General features: G+C 42.4%; 1 protein-coding gene across 1 annotated transcript; it reads left to right on the top strand.

Annotated features, from left to right (window-relative positions):
• Nucleotides 1–132: 132 nt before the first annotated feature.
• On the top strand, nucleotides 133–26,323 carry LOC100542475 (cytosolic phospholipase A2 epsilon-like). The gene is made up of 21 exons (XM_085224834.1): nucleotides 133–528; nucleotides 1,665–1,745; nucleotides 4,423–4,495; nucleotides 12,991–13,127; nucleotides 13,498–13,629; nucleotides 15,850–15,890; nucleotides 16,756–16,798; nucleotides 17,213–17,282; nucleotides 17,475–17,644; nucleotides 17,767–17,853; nucleotides 18,871–18,908; nucleotides 19,181–19,316; nucleotides 20,109–20,245; nucleotides 21,074–21,296; nucleotides 21,987–22,101; nucleotides 22,478–22,615; nucleotides 23,456–23,563; nucleotides 24,194–24,385; nucleotides 24,860–25,026; nucleotides 25,412–25,598; nucleotides 25,754–26,323. The coding sequence occupies exons 2-21, from the start codon at nucleotides 1,701–1,703 to the stop codon at nucleotides 25,960–25,962; spliced, it is 2,448 nt and encodes an 815-aa protein (XP_085080960.1). The 5' UTR covers nucleotides 133–528; nucleotides 1,665–1,700; the 3' UTR covers nucleotides 25,963–26,323.
• The last annotated feature ends 275 nt before the right edge of the window (nucleotides 26,324–26,598 follow it).

Below are 26,598 nucleotides of genomic sequence, written 5' to 3'. Positions count from 1 at the left end.
GCATTCCCTTCCTCCCATAATTTTGATTTGTTATGACGTGCTGAAGATGTAGCAGCTTTTGATGCCCTTTTAAATCCTTTCCCAGTGAGCTGAAAGCTATGCCAGTATTGATGGTATACGGGTTAGCTGGGTTCTAGCAGAGGCAGAGGCAAGGTTTGCAGCTGAACCCAAGAGCTCTACATTAGTGATAAATCCTGTGTCTGGCTGGCAGGGTTCACTGGGTCAGGCACGGGAGCCAGGTTACAGTCAGAGTCAGCCTGAACTGGAAAGCAGTGCCAGAGTATTCGCAGGGGTGGAGCTAAGGAAAGTCATTGCTTCAGGACTCTTTGTCTTAATAGTGGTGATAATAATGAGCCATAGGAAAGGAGGGGAAGAGGATACAACTTCTTGGGAAGAGACCCAGCCTGGCTGGGCCTGGGCTGAATAGAGACAAAACACCCTATGAGTGTGTCTGCTCTGCACATCTAGATCCGAGATGGCACGGATAGGTGGCACAGAATCCCTTAAAATGGCTTTTGCAACAACCAGGTTAGTCTGAGAGAAATAGTATCTTCCCTCTTTTTTTTCCTATTAGCTTTTGTATCCTATATAGTATAACAGATGATCTGCATTTTGGTTATGTTACTGTTTCTGCATCTTATCAGAGTCTTGCTATGTGGAAAGTTCTGCACTCAGATAAAAGGGTATCCTTTTCTTACCATTAGTTATCAGCTTGCCATTGGCCAGAATTGGGCAAAGTGATTCGAACAGTGTACTTTCAGCCATTGTACAGGTAGGGATATTTTTTCCTATTTACTTTACAAGATGCTGCAGAAGAAAATGGGAGGGGAATAGCTGGGTTTAAGAAATCAGGCAGAGGTGGGGCTCTGAGTCAGTTTATAAAATAGTCACTCACCTGCATGAGACATCTGAGCTATTGGTGTCTCTGGAAGCTGGGAGATGTAAAGTGCTGCCAGAGATAACACAGGACATGTATGTGACTGCGCCCACAATGGAGTCAGGCAGTGGTTTGTCTCAGGTAAGAAGGGTGCAGAGGCAAACAGGGATCTGGGGCCTCAGCCAGCTGTGCTGCATATTGTGCACTGATGGGACTGCTTTCCTGACCTATCATTGACTTTAAGTGGCTGCACAGGAAGAAGAAATCAGTGCTTCAAGAACTCATTACAGAAATTAAAATGATAGTGAGTCAAGGAAAGGAAGGGAAAACTGCTTGGGGAGTAAAAGTTTATTTACAAAGGAGGGATTTTGTACGTGTTAGAGTTTTCTTCATCTCAGAAACGTGCCATATGCAACCTTAGAAAGAACTATTAAGTAGCACAGAGATGTGCTTCAAGGTGAAATACCAATTAATTACAGGGTGTGTTTACTCGAGACAGGTTTGCTGCTACTATAACAGCCAGAGCCAGGAGAAGCCGTCCCTGTGGTATGTCACCAGAGCCTGGAGCAGTTGTCACACAAAGGGTGGACCTTACCAGGCTGCTGTGGCCCTGCCCAGCCTCGCTGGGGCAACACAGCGTGGCAGTGGCATCGCTGGGGGCACTGTCAACTGCCGAGGCTCTGCAGGCAACACTGGCTATGGGCTCTCTTTCATTATTGTGCAGCTGTGAATTCGTAAGGAGGATTGCTGTTAGGAGCCAGCATGACTTTAGCCCTTTCCTTTGCAGGAGCTGACCACCCAAACCAATCCACTGGATGGAAATATGCGGCTGAATTGTGATGGGGAACAGTGGACTTCTGCTACAAAGGTACCACAAAAGAGAATTTAAAGTAGAACTGTAGAAGACAATATTCTGTCGGGTAGAGCCTGGGTGAGATTGGTTTCAGTGTCTGCTGAGCAGTCTAATTAGGTATCATAACTCTTCCAGCTGCCTCCGTGAAACCCCATCCAGCTTATCACTTTGATCACTTTGCTGTGCCGTCTTGCTTCATGTTCAAGTTCTACTGTTGTTTCTGTCCTTGGTAGATGGTAAATGAATCCCGTTTTAATAAGATTAATAGTTATTAAAGAGTGGGTTTAACTAGGCTTTCTGCTGCATATGTCTTACCAAAGCAAATTTACTGCCAGTGTAGGTAGCAATAACCGTGAAATTGAGCCATTTACTCCCACAAAGAGTATGGCACAATCCTGAACTGGCTTTTCAGCACCGGATTTCCTGAATTAACCTTACTTTTGGCCTCTGCAAAAAGAAAGGAATCCCAGCTAAGAGTTTTCCAGGAGATTTCAGGCATGTTAAATGAACTCCTTCCTATTAGAAACCACAGGACCAGATGTGCTTTAATGGATTTTTTTTGGAACTTTTTCTCTCTAATTTACTGCCATTTAATAGAATAGGATCATTAAGGTTGGAAAAGGCCTCTAAGATCATCTATTTCAATCATCCCCCTATCACAAATTTTGCCCACTAAACCACGTCCTAAATAATACATCTACCCTTTCCTTAAACACCTCCAGGGACGATGACCCTCCCACTTCCCTGGGCAGTCTGTTCCAATGCATTATCACACTTTTTGAGAAAAAATTCTTCCTAATATCCAATCTGAACATCCTTTGGCATAATTAGAGGTCATTCCCTCTTATTCTATCTCAGTTACCTGAGAGAAGTGGCTGCCTCCCACCTGGTCACAACCTCCTTTCAGGGAGCTGTAGAGAGTGTTAAGATTTTTCCTGAGCCTCCTCCTGTTATGAATGGTCCCTTTTTCTCTTTTGAACTGAGCTAAGATGCTGAACAGAAAGCATTACGCCTACAGTTCAGGGAGTAACCAATTATTTCTGTTGTTTCATTGAATGGAAAACGTGAAGATAAGAAAATACTTTCTAAAATGCATCTCTGCAATGCAATGGTCACAACAGGGTCTGGGCCATGAACCCACCCTCTTAAGCTTTTTTAGGCAAAGCACATACTCCTTTCATGATTTATTCCCCCGTGGTGCCTAAGCCAAGATTTCCTGGTTATGGTAGGACACATCCACATACCTGAGCGTTTTGTTCAATCCCGCTGTGCTGCTTTTGGATCACTACAGGCCATGAGGGTCACACCATAGGTTTCTGTTCCTGAACTTGAGTTGAGCCCTTCCAGAAAATCTGGAAAGCCAAAGCCAGCCCCTGGCAGCACTGGCCCTTCCTCAGTCCCCTTCCTCATTCCTGACCATGGCTCCTTGCTGGGCATCCCTTGCAGCCTGTCTCCCTGAGGGGCTCCGCACTCCCTGCATCGCAGTCATAACCCACACCCAGCAGCTGGCAGGCAGCTTCACAAAAAGAGCTCTATATAGTAAAAACAAGGTCAGCAGTTCTAATAAAACTGCAGACAGAAGGCTTTGAACTTAAAAAATGACTAAGCAGAAAAATACAGACAGCACAGGATTTATTCTTAAATATCTGCTTTCAGTTTCCTTCACCTCTATTCTGTCCTTGCTCGAATCTTTGAGCGTTAAGGGCTGGCACAATGCCTTCACCCTTATGCAATTACTGTACATCTTGCCTGTACCGCACTTTTTCTGTCTGTGCCTCCCTTATTTCTATGCCGTTAGAATTAGGTTTTAGGCACAAATGCAATTGGATTGTCTTATCCAGAGCTGCTCTTTGGATTCTGATCTATGGTTTGACCCTATCAGTGTGCATGCTCAGTCACCATCTACGCAGCTGAACAGTACCAATGCTCTTGGCTTTTTATAGGACTTGGTGCTTTGCTGTTACATGAAGGCCTCTTTTATCTGCTTCTTTACTAGCCTACTTGCTAAATGTCCCCAGTATGGACAACATATTTGTTAGCCCCAGCTACAGCTGGGCTAAACATTATGAGAGACACCAGGTGGACATTTGGCACTGAGACATATGGGCAGTGAGCATGATGGTGATGAACTAGAGGATCTTAGTGGTCTTTTCCAACCTTAATTATTCTATGATTCCATTTAGTCTATAAACACTGATGCAGCACTGGAAATACTGTATGTTTAAAAGAAGAAGAATGTGGAAAAATCATATTCCATAGCCCAGTAGTCTGAAACTTGAGTCATAGCTGGATGGGAGCCAATCCCCACAGTAGTAATTTGATCACTTGCAAAAAGCCTAAAGAAGCTTTTCATTTTCTATCTTAGAAATTAAAGAAGTTTCTCCTCTCCCAAACTGAATTGGAATCTTACCACTATACAAAGCTGAATTTTGACAAGAAAGCAAAGCAATTCACCATGATTGTAAAAATCTGCACATGATCTATAAGAGTAGTGAAACTTTTCACCCTAGTACATGGCTTAGATACTAGCAGAAGAAGCCTGACATTGGTCATTTCTTAATCACATAGGAAAATTCAAATAAGCTGTTTACAGTTTGGGGGTGTCTCTCTCTAGATTTTTACCTCCTAAATATACTATTTACTTTCAGTATTCATTCCAAATTTTACGTATGGCTTTATTTTTTTCTTGCAGATAGAATCATCTCTGTGTTACTTACTGACTGTAAGAGTCATAAGAGCAAGAAATATCCACCAGGCAGATGTTTGTAAGTATCTGTAGTGCTCTGTATGGACCCTTTACCCTCCATGGGCTACTGGCCAATCTTTCTCTAACGAAAAGGATTTTCTAGGTTTGTTCTGTGGCTGGAGAAAGTCCCCTGCTGGCATCTTTGTTCCAGAAATGAACAGTGTGCTTCTCTTTACTTTTGTCCTATTCTGTGAAGAGATGACTCTCTCTAGCGGGCATGAGATGGGTTGGTGGTTGGACCAGATGATCTTAGTTGTCTTTTCCAACCTTCATGATTCTGTAAGGTCACAGGTGTACCTATTGCACATATGTTCTGCATTCATAAAAGGGACGGACAAAACAGCTTCTGCAGTATGTTGCAAGCAGGAAATGTAAAAACATCTCCTGTGTTTTCCTCTGGAGTAGATTCATGCAACAAAAGACAAAAACTGATTGGAAGAATGGGATAAACACAGGAAGTAGCCTTATCTCAAAGGGTAACAAATCCAAAGTACTACAGCCTGCCTACCAGCTTTCACAGATTAAACCAGGTGAAGTGTCCTTCACTTCTGATGGTCCACAGCTGTGTCTTTAGCAGGGTCTGTTGTGATAGGATGATGTCAACGGTTTACGGGCTGGTTCGGCCCGGTTCCGTGACTAGAAGGGCGGAGGGATCCGCGGATCCGCGCCCCCGGGAAAAAAAAGAAAATAAGGGACCCCGAAATAATTGAAAACAGTGGCAACAATCTGAGGTAAAACAAAGTAATTTACTAAATATGGTATCAACAGAATTTTATAAGGAGAGAGAATGTGAAATTGATAGTGGATCGGCCTTACCACAACGCTGAGATGAGAAGCGCAGGCAGAGAAGCGCAGGCGAGAAGCGCAGGCAGAGAAGCGCAAGCGAAGCAGCGCAGGCAGAGAAGCGCAAGCGAAGCAGCGCAGGCAGAGAAGCGCAAGCGAAGCAGCGCAGGCAGAGAAGAGAGCATCAGGTGACCTTGCCAGGAGTTATATCTCCTCGCTGACCGCAAAGCCCCCTGGGGAAACGTAGCTGCTCTTCTCCGCTGGACAGGCACCCGGAACTTGAGCATCAGCAGTCAAACCCCCAGTACATTGCATGATGTTATGATGTGGAATACCGATAATGAAAAATCATGAAACCATGACATTCCACCCCTTATTCCACATCACTACATCATGCTTAATATAGACAAACAAAATATAAACACACGCACTAGGAATTACTGACTGCACTCCCTCAACATCAAGTTCCCTTGCGGTACACATTGAACATCCCCGTTTTCCTGCATCACCCACCAAGTGGACCCAGGTCCCTGGGCAAAAACAGTTCCACGAAGAGGTTTGTCCTTCTCAGAGGCTGGAATAACCCAAACTGCCTTTCCCAACATATTCTTTACATGTACAACAGGGACTTTATCTCCCTCTACGGTATGTAGGGAGCTGGACTGGGTTGGACCACCACGATTGATAGATCCTCTGGTATTGACTAACCAGGTGGCTTCTGCCAAATGCTTCTCCCAGTGCTTAAATGTACCGCCTCCCATTGCTTTCAGCATAGTTTTTAACAACCCATTGTATCGTTCAATCTTACCTGAGGCCGGTGCATGGTAGGGAATATGGTAAATCCACTCAATACCATGACCTTTAGCCCAGGTACCTACAAGAGAATTTTTAAAATGAGTCCCATTATCTGACTCAATTCTTTCTGGGGTACCATGTCGCCACAGGACTTGTGTCTCAAGACCTAGTATGGTATTTCGGGCGGTAGCGTGGGGTACTGCATAGGTTTCAAGCCACCCAGTTGTTGCCTCCACCATGGTGAGCACATAACGCTTACCATTACGAGATCGTGGCAAGGTGATATAATCAACCTGCCATGCCTCCCCATATTTGTACTTTTGCCATCGCCCTTCCTCCCAGAGAGGTTTCATTCTCTTGGCTTGTTTAATTGTGGCACACGTGTCACAGTCGTGAATGATTTGCGCAATAGCATCCATAGTTAAATCCACCCCTCGGTCTCTAGCCCACTTATATGTCGCATCTCTCCCTTGATGGCCTGAGGTCTCATGGGCCCATCGGGCTAGAAATAATTCACCCTTGTTCTGCCAGTCCAGATCTATTTGGGCCACCTCAATTCTGGCAGCTCTGTCTACCTGATGGTTATTTTGCTGCTCTTCAGTAGCCCTATTCTTGGGCACATGGGCATCTACGTGACGCACCTTTATAACCATATTCTTTATTCGGGCAGCAATATCTTTCCACAGGTCAGCAGCCCAAATAGGTTTACCCTTTCTTTGCCAGTTGTTTTGCTCCCACTGCTGTAACCACCCCCATAGAGCATTTGCCACCATCCACGAGTCAGTGTAAACATAAAGCATTGGCCACCTCTCCCGTTCAGCAACATCCAAGGCCAGTTGGACAGCCTTTACCTCTGCAAATTGGCTCGATTCTCCTTTTCCTTCAGTGGCCTCTGCAACTTGTCGTGTGGGGCTCCACACAGCGGCTTTCCATCTGCGGTGTTTCCCCACAATACAACACGATCCATCTGTGAATAGGGCATATGTCTTCTCATTTTCGGGTAGTTCATTATATGGTGGGGCCTCTTTAGCACGTGATATCTCTTCTGCTGGCGGTGTTCCAAACTTTTTGCCTTCAGGCCAGTCCATGATCACCTCTAGGATTCCTGGACGGTTGAGATTCCCCATCCGCGCTCGCTGCGTAATCAGCGCAATCCACTTACTCCAAGTGGCATCAGTAGCATGATGGGTGGAGGGACCCTTTCCCTTGAACATCCAGTTCAGCACTGGCAGTCGAGGTGCCAGAAGGAGCTGTGTTTCTGTACCGATTACTTCGGAAGCAGCCCGAACCCCCTCATACGCGGCTAAGATCTCCTTCTCAGTTGGAGTGTAGCACTCTTCAGACCCTCTGTACGCCCGACTCCAGAATCCCAGGGGTCGGCCTCGGGTCTCTCCTGAGGCTCTTTGCCACAAACTCCAGGTGGGACCTTTCTCTCCAGCAGCAGTGTAGAGGATGTTCTTCGCATCCTGTTCCATCCGTACTGGCCCCAGGGCCACGGCACGGGCTATCTCTTGTTTAATCTGCTCAAAAGCCTGCTGCTGCTCAGGACCCCACATAAAATCATTCTTCTTCCGTGTCACCTGATAAAGGGGGCTTACAATGAGGCTGTAGTTTGGAACATGCATTCTCCAAAAACCCACTACACCCAGGAACGATTGTGTCTCTTTCTTATTAGTGGGTGGAGACATGGCACTGATTTTGTTGATCACATCTGTTGGGATGTGACGACGGCCATCTTGCCACTTTATACCTAGGAACTGAATTTCCTGGGCAGGCCCTTTCACTTTGCTTCGCTTAATAGCGAAACCAGCACGCAGAAGGATCTGGATTATTTGCTCTCCTTTCTCAAAAACTTCCTTTGCTGTGTTGCCCCACACGATGATGTCATCAATATACTGTAAGTGCTCAGGAGCACCTCCCTGTTCCAGTGCAGCTTGGATCAACCCATGGCAAATGGTTGGGCTATGTTTCCACCCCTGGGGCAAACGATTCCAGGTATACTGAATGCCCCTCCAGGTGAAAGCAAACTGTGGCCTAGATTCTTTGGTCAAAGGAATGGAGAAAAAGGCGTTAGCAATATCAATGGTGGCGTACCATTTGGCTGCCTTTGACTCCAATTCATATTGGAGTTCTAACATATCTGGCACAGCAGCACTCAATGGGGGTGTGACTTCATTCAGGCCACGGTAGTCCACCGTCAGCCTCCATTCTCCACTGGCTTTACGCACTGGCCATATGGGGCTGTTAAAAGGTGAGTGAGTCTTGCTAATCACTCCCTGATTCTCTAGTTGGTGAATCAGCTTCTGAATGGGGAGCAAGGAATCCCTGTTGGTGCGGTACTGCCGTCTGTGCACCGTTTTTGTAGCAATCGGTACTTGTTGCTCTTTCACTCGTAGCAACCCCACGGCAGATGGATCTTCTGACAGGCCAGGCAAAATAGACAACTGCTTAACACCTTCTGTGTCTACAGCAGCTATTCCAAAGGCCCATCGATACCCTTTGGGATCCTTAAAATATCCCCTTCTGAGGTAATCAATACCAAGTATGCATGGAGCCCCTGGGCCAGTCACAATAGGGTGTTTTTGCCAGTCTTTACCAGTGAGGCTGATTTCGGCCTCCAACATAGTCAGCTCTTGGGAACCTCCAGTCACCCCATGAATATAAATTGATTTTGTCCCTTGGTGACTCGAGGGCATTAGAGTGCACTGTGCACCAGTATCCACCAGGGCCTTATATTTTCGTGATTCTGATGTGCCAGGCCATCTAATCCACACAGTCCAATAAACTCTATTATCCCTTTCCCCCCCCTGGCTGGGGGCAGGGCCCCTCTATTTGTTACCTTCACTGTCTGCAGCAACTGGAGCAATCACCTTTTTAGAGAAGTTCACCTTGGTGGTTGATTTGTCTTGTAACTCTCTTACCCGTGCTTGAAGTACAGGAGTAGGTTGTTTATGCCACTCCTTCATATCTTCTCCATGGTCACGTAGGTAATGCCACAAGGCAAAACGTGATGTGGTCTTACTGTTGTCACTTGCTCGAGCAGGAGAACGTCTTCTTTTGATAGCTGAGACATTAGATGCCACCGGCTGGGAGGAAATCAAGTTGATCAGCCCCTCCAATAGGCTGTTTTGGGGATTCTGGTCCCCATTTGATGTATCCGTTACCTCCATGGATTTATCAGCTTCAGGCACGGTTGATAGTTTGTCTATTATATCTTCTTGTTTGTTTTCCATTCTGTCCAGCTTTTCAGCTACCTTTGTAATGGCTGAAACACAAGCTCGCAGAGGGCTTAAATGTAACTCAAAGTCTTGAAGTTTATTAACCAATTCACTTATAAGGGGTCTTCTTTCCCCTCTGCCATACATTGCTGCAAATGTGCTGGCGTACCTTTCTGGTGCGGTCTTTGTGAATGTACGCCACATGTTTGGTGTACACCTGACTCTCTCGGGATCATGCTCTTGGTCTGGCTCGTCAGGAATGAAATCGGGGCTATGTAGCATTTCCACCACAGCATATTCTCTTAAATAACAGATGCCTTCTTCCATATCAGCCCATTTCTTTTTCTCAGGCATCAGATCATCTTTGAAGGGGTATCTTTCTTTTACAGCTAACAACATCCGCTTCCAGAGGGTAAAGGCCTGGTTCTGGCATGTACTAATACCTCTGTCAATGGCTGAGTCCCTAGCAACGCCACCCAGTTGGCGAGCTTCTCTACTATCCAGCCACACACTGTTGGCCCCATTGTCCCAACATCGAAGTAACCAAGTGGCAATAGGCTCATTTGGGTGACGTGAAAAGTCTTTTCTCAGACTTCGAATTTCATTCATTTTCAGAGATCGATCAACAATGGTAACGATATCTTGCTCACCTCTTACTCTTTCGGGACTTCTTGTTGCCCTCATTGGCGCCGGTGACCGTGGTCTTACTGAGGGCCCCTCTCCTGGACTTAGGGGTGCTTCTTGTGGATCTTGGAGCCACTCCTCTGGACCTCTCTCCTCTTCTTTCTTCTCTTCTAACTGAGTCGAGATTCGTTTCATTTTCCGTCCTCTTACAGGGGCAAGTGACATCAATTGTGGTGCTTCCTGTAGTTGATCAGGTTGGTCAGTTCCAATGCTCTCATCCTCCAGTTCAGCTCGGAGCCTGTCTCGTTCGATTATGAGAGTATCTAGCTCAGATTGGAGGGTGTCTTGTTGAGATTGAAGACTGTTGAGTTTGGATTGCAGGGAGTCTCTCTCAATTCGGAGGGCATCTCTCTCAGATTGGAGGCTGTTTCTCTCGACCAGGAGACTCTCTCGCTCATTTTGCACTGTTTCCCTGAGACTCTCCTTTTCAATTTCACAAACTCTCTCCCTCTCCAGGATAGTATTGAATAAGGCCCGGTAAGCATTAGCCAGGCCCCAAACAATTTGGGCCTCCTCAGATCTTCCTGAGCCACGACATTCCTGTCTCAAATATCTGTTTAAATTTTCAGGGTCTTTCAGGTGTTCTGGAGTAAAGTTCCATGACACCGAAGATTTCCATCTCTCTAAAGTCTCACCCAGGCCTCTCCACATTCCCTGCCACTCAGTATTTACTGGTTTTGGGGCAGACTTCCTCAAAATATAATAAATACTAATAATAAGTGAAATGGTGAGCAGTACATTCACGGAGATTAATAACGTGATCAGGTGAGCATTGAAAATCCGCATAAAGAATTCAAAGGAGAGGCTGGAAACCTGCTTAAAAATCCCCAACCCTGTAAAATTAGCAGCTCCCTCTGGAATGGTATGCCACATAATATGCAGATGCCACATAGTTATTTCCATCCATGTTTTCAATTGGCTATATATACCTATTGCTCCATAGAGCAAAGTGGTGAACTTAATTAAGGCCCAGTATGTTTTTAGCATTAAGAAAGAAGAGACAGTGGCATGCAGCCCCTTAAAAGGCAGTTTCAGTAGAGAAAGCATTTTTTCTCTTTTTTTTTTCTTTTACAGAAACAAGATAGCAAGGCTCAAAGTTTACAAATATCCTAGAGTATTGGCCGTCCGCCTGGACTTTTCAAGGTCACGCTTTCAGACAGTACTGGTGAAACAGATAAACTTTCCCAATGAAGCTGTCTGAGAGCGGAGAGAGAGATTTGTTCAAAAAGCTAAAAAGCAACTGTTGCCCGCATTCTCCACCAAGAATGTCAACGGTTTACGGGCTGGTTCGGCCCGGTTCCGTGACTAGAAGGGCGGAGGGATCCGCGGATCCGCGCCCCCGGGAAAAAAAAAAAAATAAGGGACCCCGAAATAATTGAAAACAGTGGCAACAATCTGAGGTAAAACAAAGTAATTTACTAAATATGGTATCAACAGAATTTTATAAGGAGAGAGAATGTGAAATTGATAGTGGATCGGCCTTACCACAACGCTGAGATGAGAAGCGCAGGCAGAGAAGCGCAGGCGAGAAGCGCAGGCAGAGAAGCGCAAGCGAAGCAGCGCAGGCAGAGAAGCGCAAGCGAAGCAGCGCAGGCAGAGAAGCGCAAGCGAAGCAGCGCAGGCAGAGAAGCGCAAGCGAAGCAGCGCAGGCAGAGAAGAGAGCATCAGGTGACCTTGCCAGGAGTTATATCTCCTCGCTGACCGCAAAGCCCCCTGGGGAAACGTAGCTGCTCTTCTCCGCTGGACAGGCACCCGGAACTTGAGCATCAGCAGTCAAACCCCCAGTACATTGCATGATGTTATGATGTGGAATACCGATAATGAAAAATCATGAAACCATGACAGATGAGTGGTAATGGTTTCAAATGAAAAGAGAGGAGACATTCAAGGTCAGACTGGAGGGGCTCTTAGTACTCTGATCTAGCTGTTATTGCAGGGGGGTAAGCATAGATGGCCTTTAATTGTCCCTACCCAATCAAATGATTCTATGAAATATAATAGAAGATTATAGCTCTATTGATGTAGATATCAAGAAGCAAAGTTTTTTTCTCTATTTTGGTGGGGTTTTTTCTTTCTTTTTTTTGTTTGTTTGTTTTTGTATTGTTCTGACTAAAATGGAAACAGTAATTTCTTTGTTTCCCAAACTCCTGCCAGAATAGTGTGATATTTTTATTCTGAATTTCTATTTGGAGGAAGGACCAGGAAAACTACTCTCTGCTAAATATTATTCTGATTTTGCTTTTGTTTCTATTCATTTTTCAAAGTGTCCATTGGTCATGTTGGTTAATATATTTGAACATGTTTCTCACTGACCAAACAATTCCCTTTCATCAACGTGATGTCTTATTGCAATTTTGACCTTGTAACAAATTACAACAAATCTGGCACTTGACGCAAGTCATCTACATCACCAATATCACATCTAATTTTCTTCCAAACCAGCTGACAAAATCACTATGGCATTGCTAAGTAGCAGCTTCTATATGTTAATGAACCCACAAGGCAATTTAGTTTTTTCAAAGCAAGTACTTGTGTTTAAAGTCACCGCTCTGCATTTCTGCAGTGCTAAAACTTCTTAGCAGAAACCTCTCTGTTGGTTTTCTGGATCCTTACTCCACAGTATGGCTTGCTGGTTCCACCACTTTTTTTGTAAGAGCTGAAACTGGCTTCCAGATCTGAAAAGGGTACCATAAGCAAACTTTTAGTCTGTGTAACAGTATGGAGTGCCACAGAATCTTTTTTTTTTTTTTTTTTTTTTTTTATTCTGAGCTAAACTGATGACACAGGAGGAGAAAACCCTTTGATTTAATGCATTTATTATACATCTAATTTCATTTATTCGGAGAAGACTCATGTCCCTCTCCAAGTCTTTTTTTCTCCATTCCTATTATCTAAATTGTAATATTTCTGTTGGATTTATATGAATATGTATCATAGTGTCTCTCTTTGAAAGTAGACCCTCATGTTGTGCACGTTATTCTTTCCTCTAGAGCGAATTTTCACTTTAGATGTCTTTGTGTTTCTTAACATACAGTAAGCCAGACTGATTGCTACGTGAGCCTGTGGTTGCCAACTGCTTCAGCTGACAAATTTCAGACTAAAACCATCCAGAATTGTAAAGACCCAGTCTGGAATGAAACCTTCTACTTCAGAATCCAGAGTCAGGTCAAGGTACTTAGCTGAGATTACTCTGTTAACTGTGATCTAGGGATCACTGCCTGGTTGCATCTTTTTGCAAAGCAGATGTATGTAATTGTCCTGAGATGCAAAGAGATATGCAGAAAGACATGAAAATAACATGTACCCTCAATATATTTATCCATACCATGAAAGACAAGTATATCACTCAGCCATGTGCACCTTTGAGATGTCTCATTTCTCATCATGCCTCCTTATAGGTAGATACGCACAGAACTCAATTCTGCTCCATTTCCTTCCCTTCTTACTCTCTTTACTTCTTCTCACTCATCACAGAAGTGGAATAAAAATGGATCTACTGCTTTAACTGATACTTGTAACATTATTGTACTTTCCTTTTCAGAATGTGCTGGAGCTGGGGCTCTATGATAGGGATGTTGTTACTCAAGATGATCACCTCTTTACAGTGTACTTTGATATAGCCAAACTTTCCCTGGGAGAACAAGTCTTCATGCATTTCAAGTGCGATTCACAGGTGAGGTCTCAAATAAGGTATAGAATTTTTTCACGGGAAGATTTTTTGTCCGCTTTTCTTCCTAAAATGTTGTTTGAAATGTCTTTCTTTATCCTTCTTACGTATGGATTACCCAACCACACAAGAGGGAGAAGTTTTCCCACCCTGACTTGAGAAAGCTCCTCACTCCTGCATCTGTAGGCACACTGAAGTTGGGTGCTGGTGTATTTGACCACAAACTGTAGATGCCTCTGCAAAACTGTCACTTTGTTGAGCCTGCCCCCATCAAGGATCCTACAGGAGTGTGTCCTCACCAATAAAAATCACATGGTGCTTTTGTCATCACTTGCTACTTAACCTAGTAATTAAGAAGTAATGGCTCTGTGATCAGAGCCAAACGTCAAACCAGTCTAGTTGCTAATTACAGACTGTGGCATGACTTGTTTGAATAAGGTGTCCAATCCACGTCATTCAACTTCACAACAAGAAATGTTCCTGTTTAGAGTATTCTGAAAGTCTCTGAATGTTGCATTTGAAAAGTTCCAATATACTGAAAGGACAAGATGCACTGCATAGCTGCAGGGAAGGGTTGTCTGACCTGAAGGCTGGTTGTTGGGACCTTTATCCAGTGCTAAGCAGCACTGCTAACACAGCTACCACCAGCACCACTGTGCTGAGAGAATTTTCATTGCACATCTCTGTGGAGAATCTTTCCCACGGAGGCCAGTATAACAACAGCATAGGACATGAGGATTGACATAAAGCCCTGCTTCCTCTCTTAGGTGTGCTGGCACCTTGCATTCGAAGGGATGTCCTGTGCTGTGAAGAAAATCCCATACCCTGAGCAGAAAGTATGAGAAAGATAGATGTGTTCTGTGGCTGTGTGGGATTGCTGGTGCACATCCACAATGCAAGTCTGTCAAATCAGCCTGTTGCACCTGTATGTGCAACCTTGCATATCAACACTTTTAATTCAGCCAGCCCACATGTTATCCATGGGAGTGGTACTGTCTGATACCATGAAGGCTAATTATGTGTTTAAGGATTCTCTGCTGCTGGTTGTTCATCTTCCAGCTGCAATTGGCCTCTCTGGAGCCTGTTTAGCTCTCTTTGGCAAGAGGGTAAAATGCCCCCACCTTGGCAAGCCCAGTAGCTGCACTGAGCATCACACTTGTCAGGCAGGCTCCTTTTTCCAGGGACAAGTGTCACACTTTAGCAATAAATGTCAAGACTGAGCAACTGGAGGCTAACTGATGAAAAGATCTCCATGCATGTTCAGCTAGAACATCCCCTGTCCTCCTCACTTCTCTCTTATTCTCTTGTGCACTTGTCATGAACCATCCAGTTGACCTTAGCTACACACATCCAAACTCTGCAGTTCATTGTCAATAAATACCTTATCTAAATCTTTCTTTGTGAAATACCAGATGAGTAAAGTGTGGACTTCCACTAGCCCTCGAAAGAAATAGAAATTTTCTGCTGGTTATAACCCAGCTAATGATTGTCTAGGTGATCCCAGGTGCTGTATCCAAGCCTTTCATTTATGCACTTTACAGCTACAGTGGTTAGAATTCATGATCTTCAGGCCTTCAGAACATCTTTTTTTATCCTATATTAGTAACTTTTTAGTGTCTTCAATGCAATGAGTACTCTTGTACCCTTTGAGGAAAAAAGTCAACTACAATACTTGTTTCTCTGGTATTATCTCTTCTGTCCCCCACTTTTCCTCTCTCTGATACTTTCTTCCATCAAGAAATTATGCTCTGTTCCACCGCCCACAGAGGAAATCTTAATGCTAGAATTACCTCTGTCCCAGTGCCCTCAACACGGTGCCAGACAAAGTGATTGTCCTCTTCTGCCACTGCTTGGCATACCACTATTTTTCCTCTTTGCACTAGGAGGGTTTGCTGGTCCTGTCAGCAGCCGCTTGTTCTCTTTGCTGGCAGACTCAGCATGAGGCAACATCTCTAAAAGAATCTGTTGTACTGTGGATATCCCAGAAGAAAGGCAAGCTCACCACTTTCTTTGTCAAAAAATGCTCTGGCGGGCATCTAGAATCGTCCTATCCATAAAAGATCTTGATACCCAGGCAAAAGGTGGCAGGAGCATGTATTTTAAGCATGCTGCCAGTCATGCACAATGTGTGTACATATGTTATAAGAATGAGAGCTTGCATTATGAAAACCACCAAGAGGCTAGTGTCAGATATTTTCTACCTTTCTACCTTTCTTTATTTTTCAGAGAAAAGAGGAGCTAGAGGTGGGATTTGCATTGGATAATATGTGAGTAAACATGAAATGCAATAGAATAATGTGCCACCCAGGGAGGTGGTGGCATCACTGTCCCTGGAGGTGTCCAAGAAACACACAAATGTGGCACTGAGGGACATGGGTTAATGGGCATGGTGGGGATGGGCTGATGCTTTTAGTGGTGTCTACCAACCTAAATGATTCTATGATTCTATAATCTGCAGCAAAAGGAAATGGCAATTCAGAGACATGAAATAATCTCGCATAATTGTCCAGTGTGCATCATTCTTTGGTGATGCCAATGACTAATACAGTTTCCCATGGAATCTATGGTATGAGCTGATGAACTGGTGGTATGAATTATGCCAGGATGACCTTCCATGAACTTCAGACAGCCAGAGAAAATACCCTAAAATCTTTTCTTTTTCTACTGTAATGAAAATTATTTGAGGACAGAATACTGCAACTGCTGTTCTGTTAAGCACTTGTCTTTGAGAATTGCAGGAGAACTCCCCCCCTTCAAAGCATAACAGAACATGGAATAATCACTAAATCCTTGAACTAGAGTCTGTTTTTGTCCTTGGACAAACTACAATTCTTCAAAAACAGTTTAACTATCTGCAGTTTCAGCTTGGGGCTTAGTATGAAGTCACTGCACAGTTTGGCCCTGCAGAACTTTTTTTTTGCTGAGCCCCAGGATGGGACCAGTGGGTTTGATGGTAATTGTGCCTTGACAGTGCAATGAGGAAATATGTGCTACGAGTCTCCTGGATTTTTTTCTTTCAGATTCAATACATAGCTAATAATAAGGAGGAAAATGAGGAGAGGGGTGTGGTTCATGAGTTATACTGTAATTATAATGAGTTATTAAAAATGTATTTTTCTTCCTGTTTCCTAGTTCAGGCCCTCCTGAAACCATCGTTACTAATGGAGTACTAGTGGTGAGCGTTATGTTTTATCACCTTTCTTGTCCTTTTGCCATCCTTGTTTCACCTGACTCACAATGATCAGGCCAACATATACCTCTGCTTTGCAAATTTAGCACTTAAGTGCTGTCATTTTCCATCATCATCAGTTGCCTCACAATACATGTCCTTACCTTCTCCCTTCTGAAAGCACTGGCCTTCCATGCCACCCTGCCAGTCTTGCCCTGGCTGTGTCTGGCTTCTCAGAGACTCCTGTTTCAGCCAGCATCTGATATCAAGGTTGTGGTTTAGAGAGAATGATTTCATTGGGTCACAGCGCACTGCCTTTGTAGCATCTTTACCAACAGCAGTAGGAGCTTAGAGTGGGGTACAGAATCTCAAACTGGGAAATTCCCTGTCTATGTGGTGTTTTATTGCTGTCTCTTATAGTCTCGCAAGATCTGCTGCTTGGAAGTTCAGGTGGTTGAGAAGAAGAAAAAGGAAAGGAAATCTTTATCAAGTGAGGTTACTTCTCTGTCATCTCTTTTTTAAATGACAACTTGTTAATATTATGAAGGCAATTGGCTTAATGAAAAACTGGAGAAAAAAATGCAACAAATGAAACCATGAAAACAGCCTTGTGGTACACTTTGTAAGAACTTTTATTTCCAATTTTGATAACAAAAAACTGCTGTGTCTGTTTCTCTCTTAGAAAAACAATTCTCCTTTAAAGTGCAAGGCTCGTATGAGGGCACCCAAGACATTACACTGGAATCTGATCCGGTCTTTGGTTCCCCCCATCCTGCCAAATTCCACTATGCCAGATACAAGCAGCCAGTGCTGGATTTTATGCTACCAGGGAAGAAACCGCCTCCTTCCTATGTATGTTATTACTGGACTTCATAAAGCATGATAGTGGTGTGTAAAGTAAAATGCACCATAAAGAGCAATATTAATTTGCATCTGTGGAAAGGGAGTAACGTTCCTTTATATTGAATTTTCAGCACTCCTATTTGTGTGGTACAAATTCAGGCACTCAAAACATGGAGCTTCATTCCCTTCCAAGTGGAAAAAACATGGTCTTAGCAGAGGTGAGTGCCTGTTCCTTTGTTGGAGAGGTTGAGAAACCTGTGTATGGATATTTGCAACTTCAATGAATTGTACAGCCCATTAGAGCTCCATATGACAGAGGTTGTATCCAACTCATCCCTGTCCTTGTCAATGCATCTGCTTGCCACTGACAAGACTGGTCCTACTGTGGGACAGCCTGGTTTCTCTGCATGGCATAGGGAGTCCCAACCTCACTGCATTGGTCTGGGTTAGTGGGAATGGGGCAAGTAAGGTTTGCAGAGCAGAGACTTCAGTTTCTGTTGGAGGAGACTGGGAACTCCTGACACATTTGCTCATTTTTAAATGCTCTGATGATTACCAGAGTAGTTTCTGATGAAGAAATTACACAAACAAAATGCTACAATCAAATACTGATGGGTCTTCAGGTAATATGACTAACTTGTATCTTCTACTGTTTGCATGGAGTGGGAATACAAAGTATGTTGTTACCCCACCTTGACTTTACTTCATGCTTTTTCCTCTTCTTACACATATGTGAGGCAGATGTACTAACGGGGATAGCACCAATCTTTTGCTGACACTAAATGTTCCTTGCTAAGAAATTTTAGATCCACACTTAAAGAAAATCCATATAGAATCAGAGAGTGACTGCTTTTGTAGGGTATAACAACAGAAAAAGGAGGAACAAAGGCTGCCATGCAAAATAGTGCTATGGCTTTAGCCTCACTGTCTGTCCTATTATAGCCCAGAAGAGGTCATGCTGGCAGGGAGGTACAGTGCGTAAATTATAATTGCTTTCATTGTAAGCAGCTGTTGTCCTCAGATGTTGCATTCACATACAAACATTGGAAATTACTGAACAACTTCTCTGACAATAAACCATTCGGAACAATTCATGTGCACAGCTGAATTATTCAGAGCTCCCAATTTATATCTGCATTGCTAGTATAGCACAAGATGAAAGTCTTCCCGATGCTGCAGGGAAGAGGGCTAAATCAGATTATCATGCTTATGCTGTTTGCATTCTTGCTTTTCAGGATAAAGGATTTGATTTACACGCAAAGGCAGAAGACTGGTAAGAGACTATAGAGAGTAGACTTCTCAGAAATTGCAGGAATGTCTTTCGTTAGGTGTTTTTCATTAGAATGTTGTTATTATTTTAATAACTGTTAAGAAAAGTTCCTCTTTCCATCACTTTCAGGCAGCTTTGAGTACCTGTTCGGCAGTGTAAGAAAGAATTTTCCTGTAAATGCGATATTTTTGGGGTTTAGTAAGTTTATTTGTACTGAAAATTGTTGCTTACCTAATGAATATAATGGAATTTTTTATTTCTGATCTCTGCTCCAGCCCAGACCACCTTGATGTGCGTTTAGGCTTTGACCTCTGTGTTCAAGAGCAAGATTTTCTATGCAAAAGGCAGAAATGTGTTGCTGCTGCTCTTAAGAAGATTCTGCAGCTGGAAAAGGATCTGTTGGATCATGAGGTCTGTAGTGCAAACGTTCAAAACGTCTAATGAGATATATCCTGGCTAAGTCCCACAGTCTGCACTCTTCTCTCCTGTTTACTCCTCACTGTCATGGCAGTGAAGGTCCAAAACACTGCACCTTATTTCATTGTACTCAGATTCTCTCCTTCATCTGCAATGTCACTGTTCCAGTCCAGATGTATTGCTTTTTCTTCCAGTGTTGTTTTCCTTGACATTGAGATTGGATTTTTAGCTATCTTAAAATTTCCTATATGATCTGTCCTCTTCCTGTTCTTATTTGCTCCATCTTCTCATATACTTTCACTTACTGTTCATTTCTAATGCTTTCAAATGTCTCTATAGCTTAAATTTGTGAAGCTTCTGTTCTTTTTCTCTTTGCTATCTTGCCTCCCTTGCATAATCTCTCCTCGGCTATCACCCCTTATCTTTCCCACTTTTACATTTTTTTGCCTTTTTTCCCCACCTTTTATTTTACATGCACTTCTAGTAGTGTCCCATTTCTCTAACCTCACCCTGTCATTTATGTTACTTGCAGACGTTATCCTGAGATTGACTCTTCTCCTGTTTCAACTTCATTGCAAGCCAGGCTAGATACACCTTGTACAGAAATAGCTTCCTCCATAGTCTTTACTTGGTCACTACCATCCATGCTGACAATCTTCTTTTTCACATGTGCAATTTCTTTTTCCTGCCTTTACTGCTGATGCTTTCTCTCTTAGTGTCACGCCACTTCCAGCCTAGCTGCAGGTCACTTCCTGATGCCAGTCTTTTTGTCCCTGTGTTGCCCAGACTCCCGTGGTGGCCATCATGACTACAGGAGGAGGGATGAGGTCTCTGACCGCACTGTATGGCAGTCTGCAGGGACTGAAGAAGCTCCATGTCCTGGACTGTGCTACATACCTGACTGGCTTGTCTGGTACAACTTGGTGAGTAGCTTCTCATGGTTTTCCTCCTCATGACACTGTAGCGATGAGGTAGGCTAGGGCTACCAGCAGTAGTCAACTAACAACACCTTCTCGGTTGTCCTTTTTTATCTCTTTCCAATGATAGTTTAAAGTCTTTGCATGTGGAAAAATCATGTAATTTGCAACAGCATGAAAATGAGTGTTCTTCTAAAAACAATTCATGGAAAATTGTTCAAGTCATTTTGAATCTTCAAAGAGAGCACAACAATATCTTGAGGAGCACACAACTGAAGAAAATCATAGAATCACAGAATCATATAACTGTTTGAGTTAGAAGGGATCTTTAAAGATCATATAGTTCAACTCCCCTGCAATGGACAGGGACACTCACAGCTAGATCAGGGTGCTTAGAGTCCCTCCAACCTGACCTTGAGTGTCTCTAAGGGTGGAGCACCCACCACCTCTATGGATAATCTGTTCCAGTGCCTCACAACACTTATTTAAAAAACTTCTTCCTTATAGCCAATCTAAATCTCCCCTCTTTTAATCTGAAACTATTTCGCCTTGTCTTATCACAGCAGACCCTGATAAAGTCTGTCTCCTTTGTTAAAAACCCCCTTTAGATACTGAAAGGCCACTTCCAGGTCTCCCTGGAGCCTCCAGGCTGAACAGACCCTGCTTGCTCAGTCTGTCCTCATAGGGGAGATGTTCCATCCCTTGGATCATTTTTGTAACATTAAGAGTGGAAGGTTTTACTTAATTTAAAAACAAGAACAGAAAATAGAAGCATGAAATGTATTCAACCTCTTTACTTTTATTTTTCCTCTTCAATATATTTCCTCTTCCTAGGACCATGTCAAACTTGTATAGAGATGCTGACTGGTCACAAAAGGATCTCGATAAGCAAATAAGCGAGGCTCGAAAACATATGACAAAATGCAAAATAAATTCCCTTTCCTTGGAGTATTTGAAGTTTTACAAAAAGCAGCTGCACCAACGGAAAAGAGAGGGCCGCAAAACATCTTTTATAGATCTCTGGGGGCTTGTCCTGGAATCTTTGTTGCATGATGGGGTACAGTATGTCATAAAGCAGAGTGGCTTACAATTTTCTGAAAATTAATATCTGTAAATTATACTTTCTTGTTTGTTCTGTGAAAAAAAAAACTTGTTATGAGACTGTGTATATGTAAGCACAATCATTTTCAAAATGTTTAGTGATAGTTTTTTAGATATCTTTCCAGGGTGGAAAACATAATTCTTGCTTCTGAGATTTTGAATATTTTCTGATAGAATTGCAAAATCAGTAGTTTGGAGAAATACAGTATTTTATGTTGAGATTTGTTGGCATGTTTGTCAAATATTTTATTTCAAAGTAACAAAGTTAGAGAGAGCATCTTAGTGTTAATGAGATGTATTAACAGATAGACTTGCAGACTTTTGACGTGTGTGAGGAGTCTTTCATAAACTTGCAGTGTAACACATTAAGATTATTTTAACCATTATTGTTGCTTTCTGCTCTTGAAAATTTCCTTTAATTTTCATCCTATTGGTCATTAAATATTCTGGCATCTCAGGTCTTGCTGATTTTTGAGTAAAACAACTCTCACAGTAATTTTGGAAAATATAGAGGATCTCAAAATTTAAGGCCAGCACGTTTTACTTTAGAGGCAGGAATTTTACTACTACCTACTATTTTAGGTCCAGAGAAAATATTACTCTACTAATTTTTTGTCTCAATGTAACTGTATTTCTGGGATCGCAGAAAGACAACCATAAACTCTCTGATCAGCAACGGGCCATTGATCGTGGTCAGAACCCATTGCCTATCTATACTGCAGTCAATGTCAAGAACAACTATAGCACTCTGGATTTCAAAGGTAATCATGACATTTCTGAGAGTCATTTGTCTTTATATTTGAATAAGTCCATTGGGGAACAGTCTCTTTAGATAGTCTAAAAAAAGCCCTCTCTCCTAAAGACCAGAAACTCAGCTGATGTATACTGGCATAATGTCCTTGTAGCAGTAGTCTGACCTTCTACAAAGCAGACTCAAAAATATTCATGTCTTCCCACGTTTGCTGGTCTTGATTTGTGTCATGCTCATAATTCTTTGCCATTTGTCTGAAATATTAGACTGAACTGTAGAAATTATTTTCATTTTTACCTCCTTTCATTCAATGGTAGCAGTATTTTTATTCACAGCTAAGGAAGTGTAGTAAAATATTGTTTTCTTCCTTGTGTTCCTTGTCACAGAATGGGTGGAATTTACCCCTTATGAAGTAGGATTGCAGAAATATGGGGTTTTTGTTCGCTCTGAGGATTTTGGCAGTGAGTTCTTCATGGGTCGGTTAATGAAGAAGCTTCCTGAATCTCGAATCTGCTTCTTAGAAGGTAATCTATTATCTTGAAAACATCTGAACCTTTCTTTAGCTTTGAGTTGCACGAACTAAGTACTATCAAAGAACAGGTGCATGACAAGCTGGAGAGAATAAATATCTTATCTCTGAATTAATGCTTAGTGTAGTAGAATCAGTTTATCAACAATAGAATCCAGGTCTCTGGGAACTGATGGTTCTGCCAATACTATTCCAAAAAATGTGACCTCCAGAGCAGCTTTAAACATGCTGCCTCTTGCCATTTCACTGGTAGTTGGCAATTTCTGTGCTTCCTATAGACGCATAGATTCTCCTCTGCAGTGGGGTGTGTTTGAGCATATCAGGTCCTATCCACTTCGCACAGCTTGCCTTGGCCATGCATTCATTGACTTGAATGCAGCCCTCTCTTTCAATAAATAAATAAATAAATAAATAAATAAATAAATAAATAGATAATTTAAAAAATCTCATTTAAAAAACAAATTTTAAAAGATATATTGTAGGTAATCCATTGCCAGTATAATTCCCCATCAAATACCTCATATTGCAAGTTTTCATCCTGTCTTTTTATATTAGCTTTGTGATACTTTTTTTTAAACTTAGCTCTTTAAATCACATAAAAATCTTACCATTACTTGAAAAAAAAAATGTTTTACAGACAAAAACTGGATAGCAAATTAAGGCTTACAAATCAGCAAATTAAAATGGAAAATTAAAAATCCAAATTAAAGTGGGACAGCTTCCATTTAAAGTAAACTAAAGAAAAGCATTAACGTTGTGAATTTTATCTCATGATAACAGTTCTGAGATTCACGATGTGTGAATGCTTGAGTAAGAGAAGTCTTTTCTTTCACAGGCATGTGGAGTAGTTTATTTTCACTGAATGTGTTATACATTTGGAATTTGTCTCATTCATCAGAGGATTTTTGGCACAGGTGGACCCAGGACAAAATGGATGATATAGGTTAGTTACACTTCTTCCTTGCCCTGTGTTCTTACTATTAAAGTCAGGTAAATGGTCACACCCCTCTATGTGAAATACACACCTTATGTTTGGCATTTTGACGAGTTTATTTAAAGGCTACATTATTTTTTCAAGAAGGAATCACTTTTAAAATGTCATATTGTAGAGCATAACTGATAATGAAAAAAATCTCCTCTCTAGTAACCTATGAGCAAATTGAGGGCTATAAAGTGCTCAAGATTAATAAGATTGTTTTGTAGACAATTAATAAAGCAGGAAGATGTTGACTACCTCAAACAGGAGCTATGGTAATATAAACAAGTACAACAGTTACCATTTTGAGCGCCTGCTTTCAGTCTATTTCAATGAAGATGTCTATGTCTAGAGCAGGTATTTATTGCTGCTTGCTGCTGGATTTTGTTTCCTACTCAAATATGAGCTGTGTAAGGAAATAGCATTTGACTGGTAAAAGTCGCATTCTGTTTTCTTTTTTGCAACTTGCGCTCATCAACTTTTTTCATCTCAGGCTTTTAAAGTCAGTAAAACACTGATTCTATCATTATTTATTTTTGATATTTTGAGGTTATCTTGTTGTAGGCAGGTAAAACTTAACAGTCTTTCACTGTGCAGAGGAAGAACCTCTCCTACCGCTGAAACCCCATGATCTGAGGACTCGCCTGCTCACCCCTGCCAGCCCCCTCAGCAGTGCCATCCGTGATGCCCTCACTGACCGCTTCTCTGTTGCCCAGGAGCACAACTTCCTGAAGGGCCTGCAGGTGCACAACGACTACCTGGAGAACAGGCACTTCTGCAGGTGGAAAGGTAGTAGAGAAAAGTAGGGAAGGACCTGTGTGCTTAGGAAGGGAATTGACTAACAAGAGAAAAAGAAAACACAGATTAAATATTAAATACATTCTCTATGGTTAGAGACCATGTTTGGGTAGAATCACTATTAGGTCAGTGGGACACTGAGGTGTAGCATGGTGCAGAATTGAGCTCCACACCAACAATTTGCCAGCAGAACACACCTCCTGATGGCTGGGACATCAGGTCCTATTGGTGGTCCTCATGTTCTCATGTGGTAGGTACAAGAAACGTCTATCATGAATCTTGCCAGTGCAGGCCCCAAACTAGCTCTAGCTGGAGCTGGGAACATAGAAGTGAAGAGATATGGTGAATTCCCCTTCCCAGAAGACAGTCTTCAGTTAGGGCTCTGCAGCTGTTGTCTAAGTGTGGAAAACAGACTAACCATTTTTGCACTGTTGCATTTACAACATGAAATATCTTTGTTTTTAGATACTGTGTTAGACACATTTCCCAACCAGCTGACACAATCAGAAGAATACTTGTCTCTAGTAGATACGGGATTTTTCATCAATACGAGCATCATGCCGCTTTTAAAACCAGAGAGAAAGGTGGATGTCATTCTGCATTTAAATTACAGTGCTGGATCACAGATACTGGTGAGAGAAATTGAAGTGATTTCTGCATCTTCTTTAATTACTGCATTCCTGGATGTTTTTAATTCTTTGGTGCTTTTGATACTGCTTCTAATAGAAGTCCTAACCACTATCACTTTTAGCTTATTTTAGCTTTTAGCACTTTTAGCTGTAATGTGATACTCCTTTTATAAGTTGTACATATTCTCATTTGTTTTTCTTGTACAATATGACTGCTTTGTGATAAGGATTCAGGGTAAACAAATGCCTTCTCTTCACTGTTACTGTGCTTTTCAGTTAGGGTTTTATAACTCTCACAACCAGCTTGGAAAATGTCCCTTTGGACTCCAAGAAACCCTGATCCTATCTTCTTATTTAAAACTTAGTAACACTTTGTTTATTGATCCAGGCTCTGGACCAGACCTGCAAGTACTGTTCAGAACAGGGCATTCTATTTCCCAAGGTAGACTTGAGTGAGGAAGACAGGAAAAACCTGAAAGAATGTTACCTTTTTGAAGATGCTGAGACTCCAGGAGCACCAATATTGTTATTTTTTCCACTAATTAATGATACCTTCCAAAATTACAAAGCACCAGGTATGTAATCAAGCATGTTAAAAAAAAAAAACAAGCCACCCCCACCCAACAATTTACGTTATGAACTCTCTATGGAGAGACCTTTCTGTGCTTTCTTACCTGTGACCAGAGTAATTCCCACCTCTCAGCAGTGATTTGTCACTCCTTCCTTGTAGGTCAGAAGCGGTCCGAGTCAGAGATGGAGGATGGTAAAGTTGACCTCTATGGCCGCTGTTCCCCTTATTCAACATACTCGGTCACATATACTGAGAAGGCATATGACCGTCTGGTTCAGCTGGGTGAATACAACATCCTGAATAATGAAGAGCTCATTATGCAGGCCTTGCACAAAGCAGTGGAAAGGAAAAGACAGAAAAAGAATTAATGTCAGATGAAAATGCTTTTGTGTTCCTTTGTGCTCTCTTGTGAACTGCTGAGAGACTAAGACTCCCTTAACATCAGCCATCAGGCTTCAAAGGATTCCTGCTCAAACCTGCTAAATGGCATTCTCAGATGAACAAAGAGATTGAAGAGAAACTTTATTTTCCAAAGAATTTCACTGCAACAATTAATTGCAATTGAATTCTGACAGTGGAGTACAGTTTGTTGTATGGAGCGGATTATGGAGAGGCAGGAGGAATAATGTGCTAAGATGATCATAAACATGGTGCTAGTGGCCTTAAAGACTTTGAATGTGTTAAGCATTTCAAGACAGACCACATTAAAGGCATATTTTATTAACATAACTTGTGCTTTGTGTTTGTGAGGTGGTGGTGAGAGCAGAAGTGGTCTTTGGGCCAGGTCTGTGGCACATTGTAGGCAACTGTTAAGGGAAAGAGAGATGTGCGTCATGCAGCAGGTGCACATTCAAGGGCAGCTTTGGGCAGAGACAGAGGCAGAGGAGGCACAGGCCATCAATACCTGTCATGAAAGCAAAACAATGATGATGAAGGCTTCCACTGCCTATCTGCTATACTTCTCTGTGTACTTCCTCTCTGTCTCCTCCTGCCAGCTGTGAAAA

This window comes from Meleagris gallopavo, chromosome 5 (assembly GCF_905368555.1).
Source record: "Meleagris gallopavo chromosome 5, MGAL_WU_HG_1.1, whole genome shotgun sequence".
Taxonomy (NCBI): domain Eukaryota; kingdom Metazoa; phylum Chordata; class Aves; order Galliformes; family Phasianidae; genus Meleagris; species Meleagris gallopavo.
Note: the sequence above shows the minus strand (reverse complement) of the source record. Positions and strands in the feature narration are given on the sequence as shown.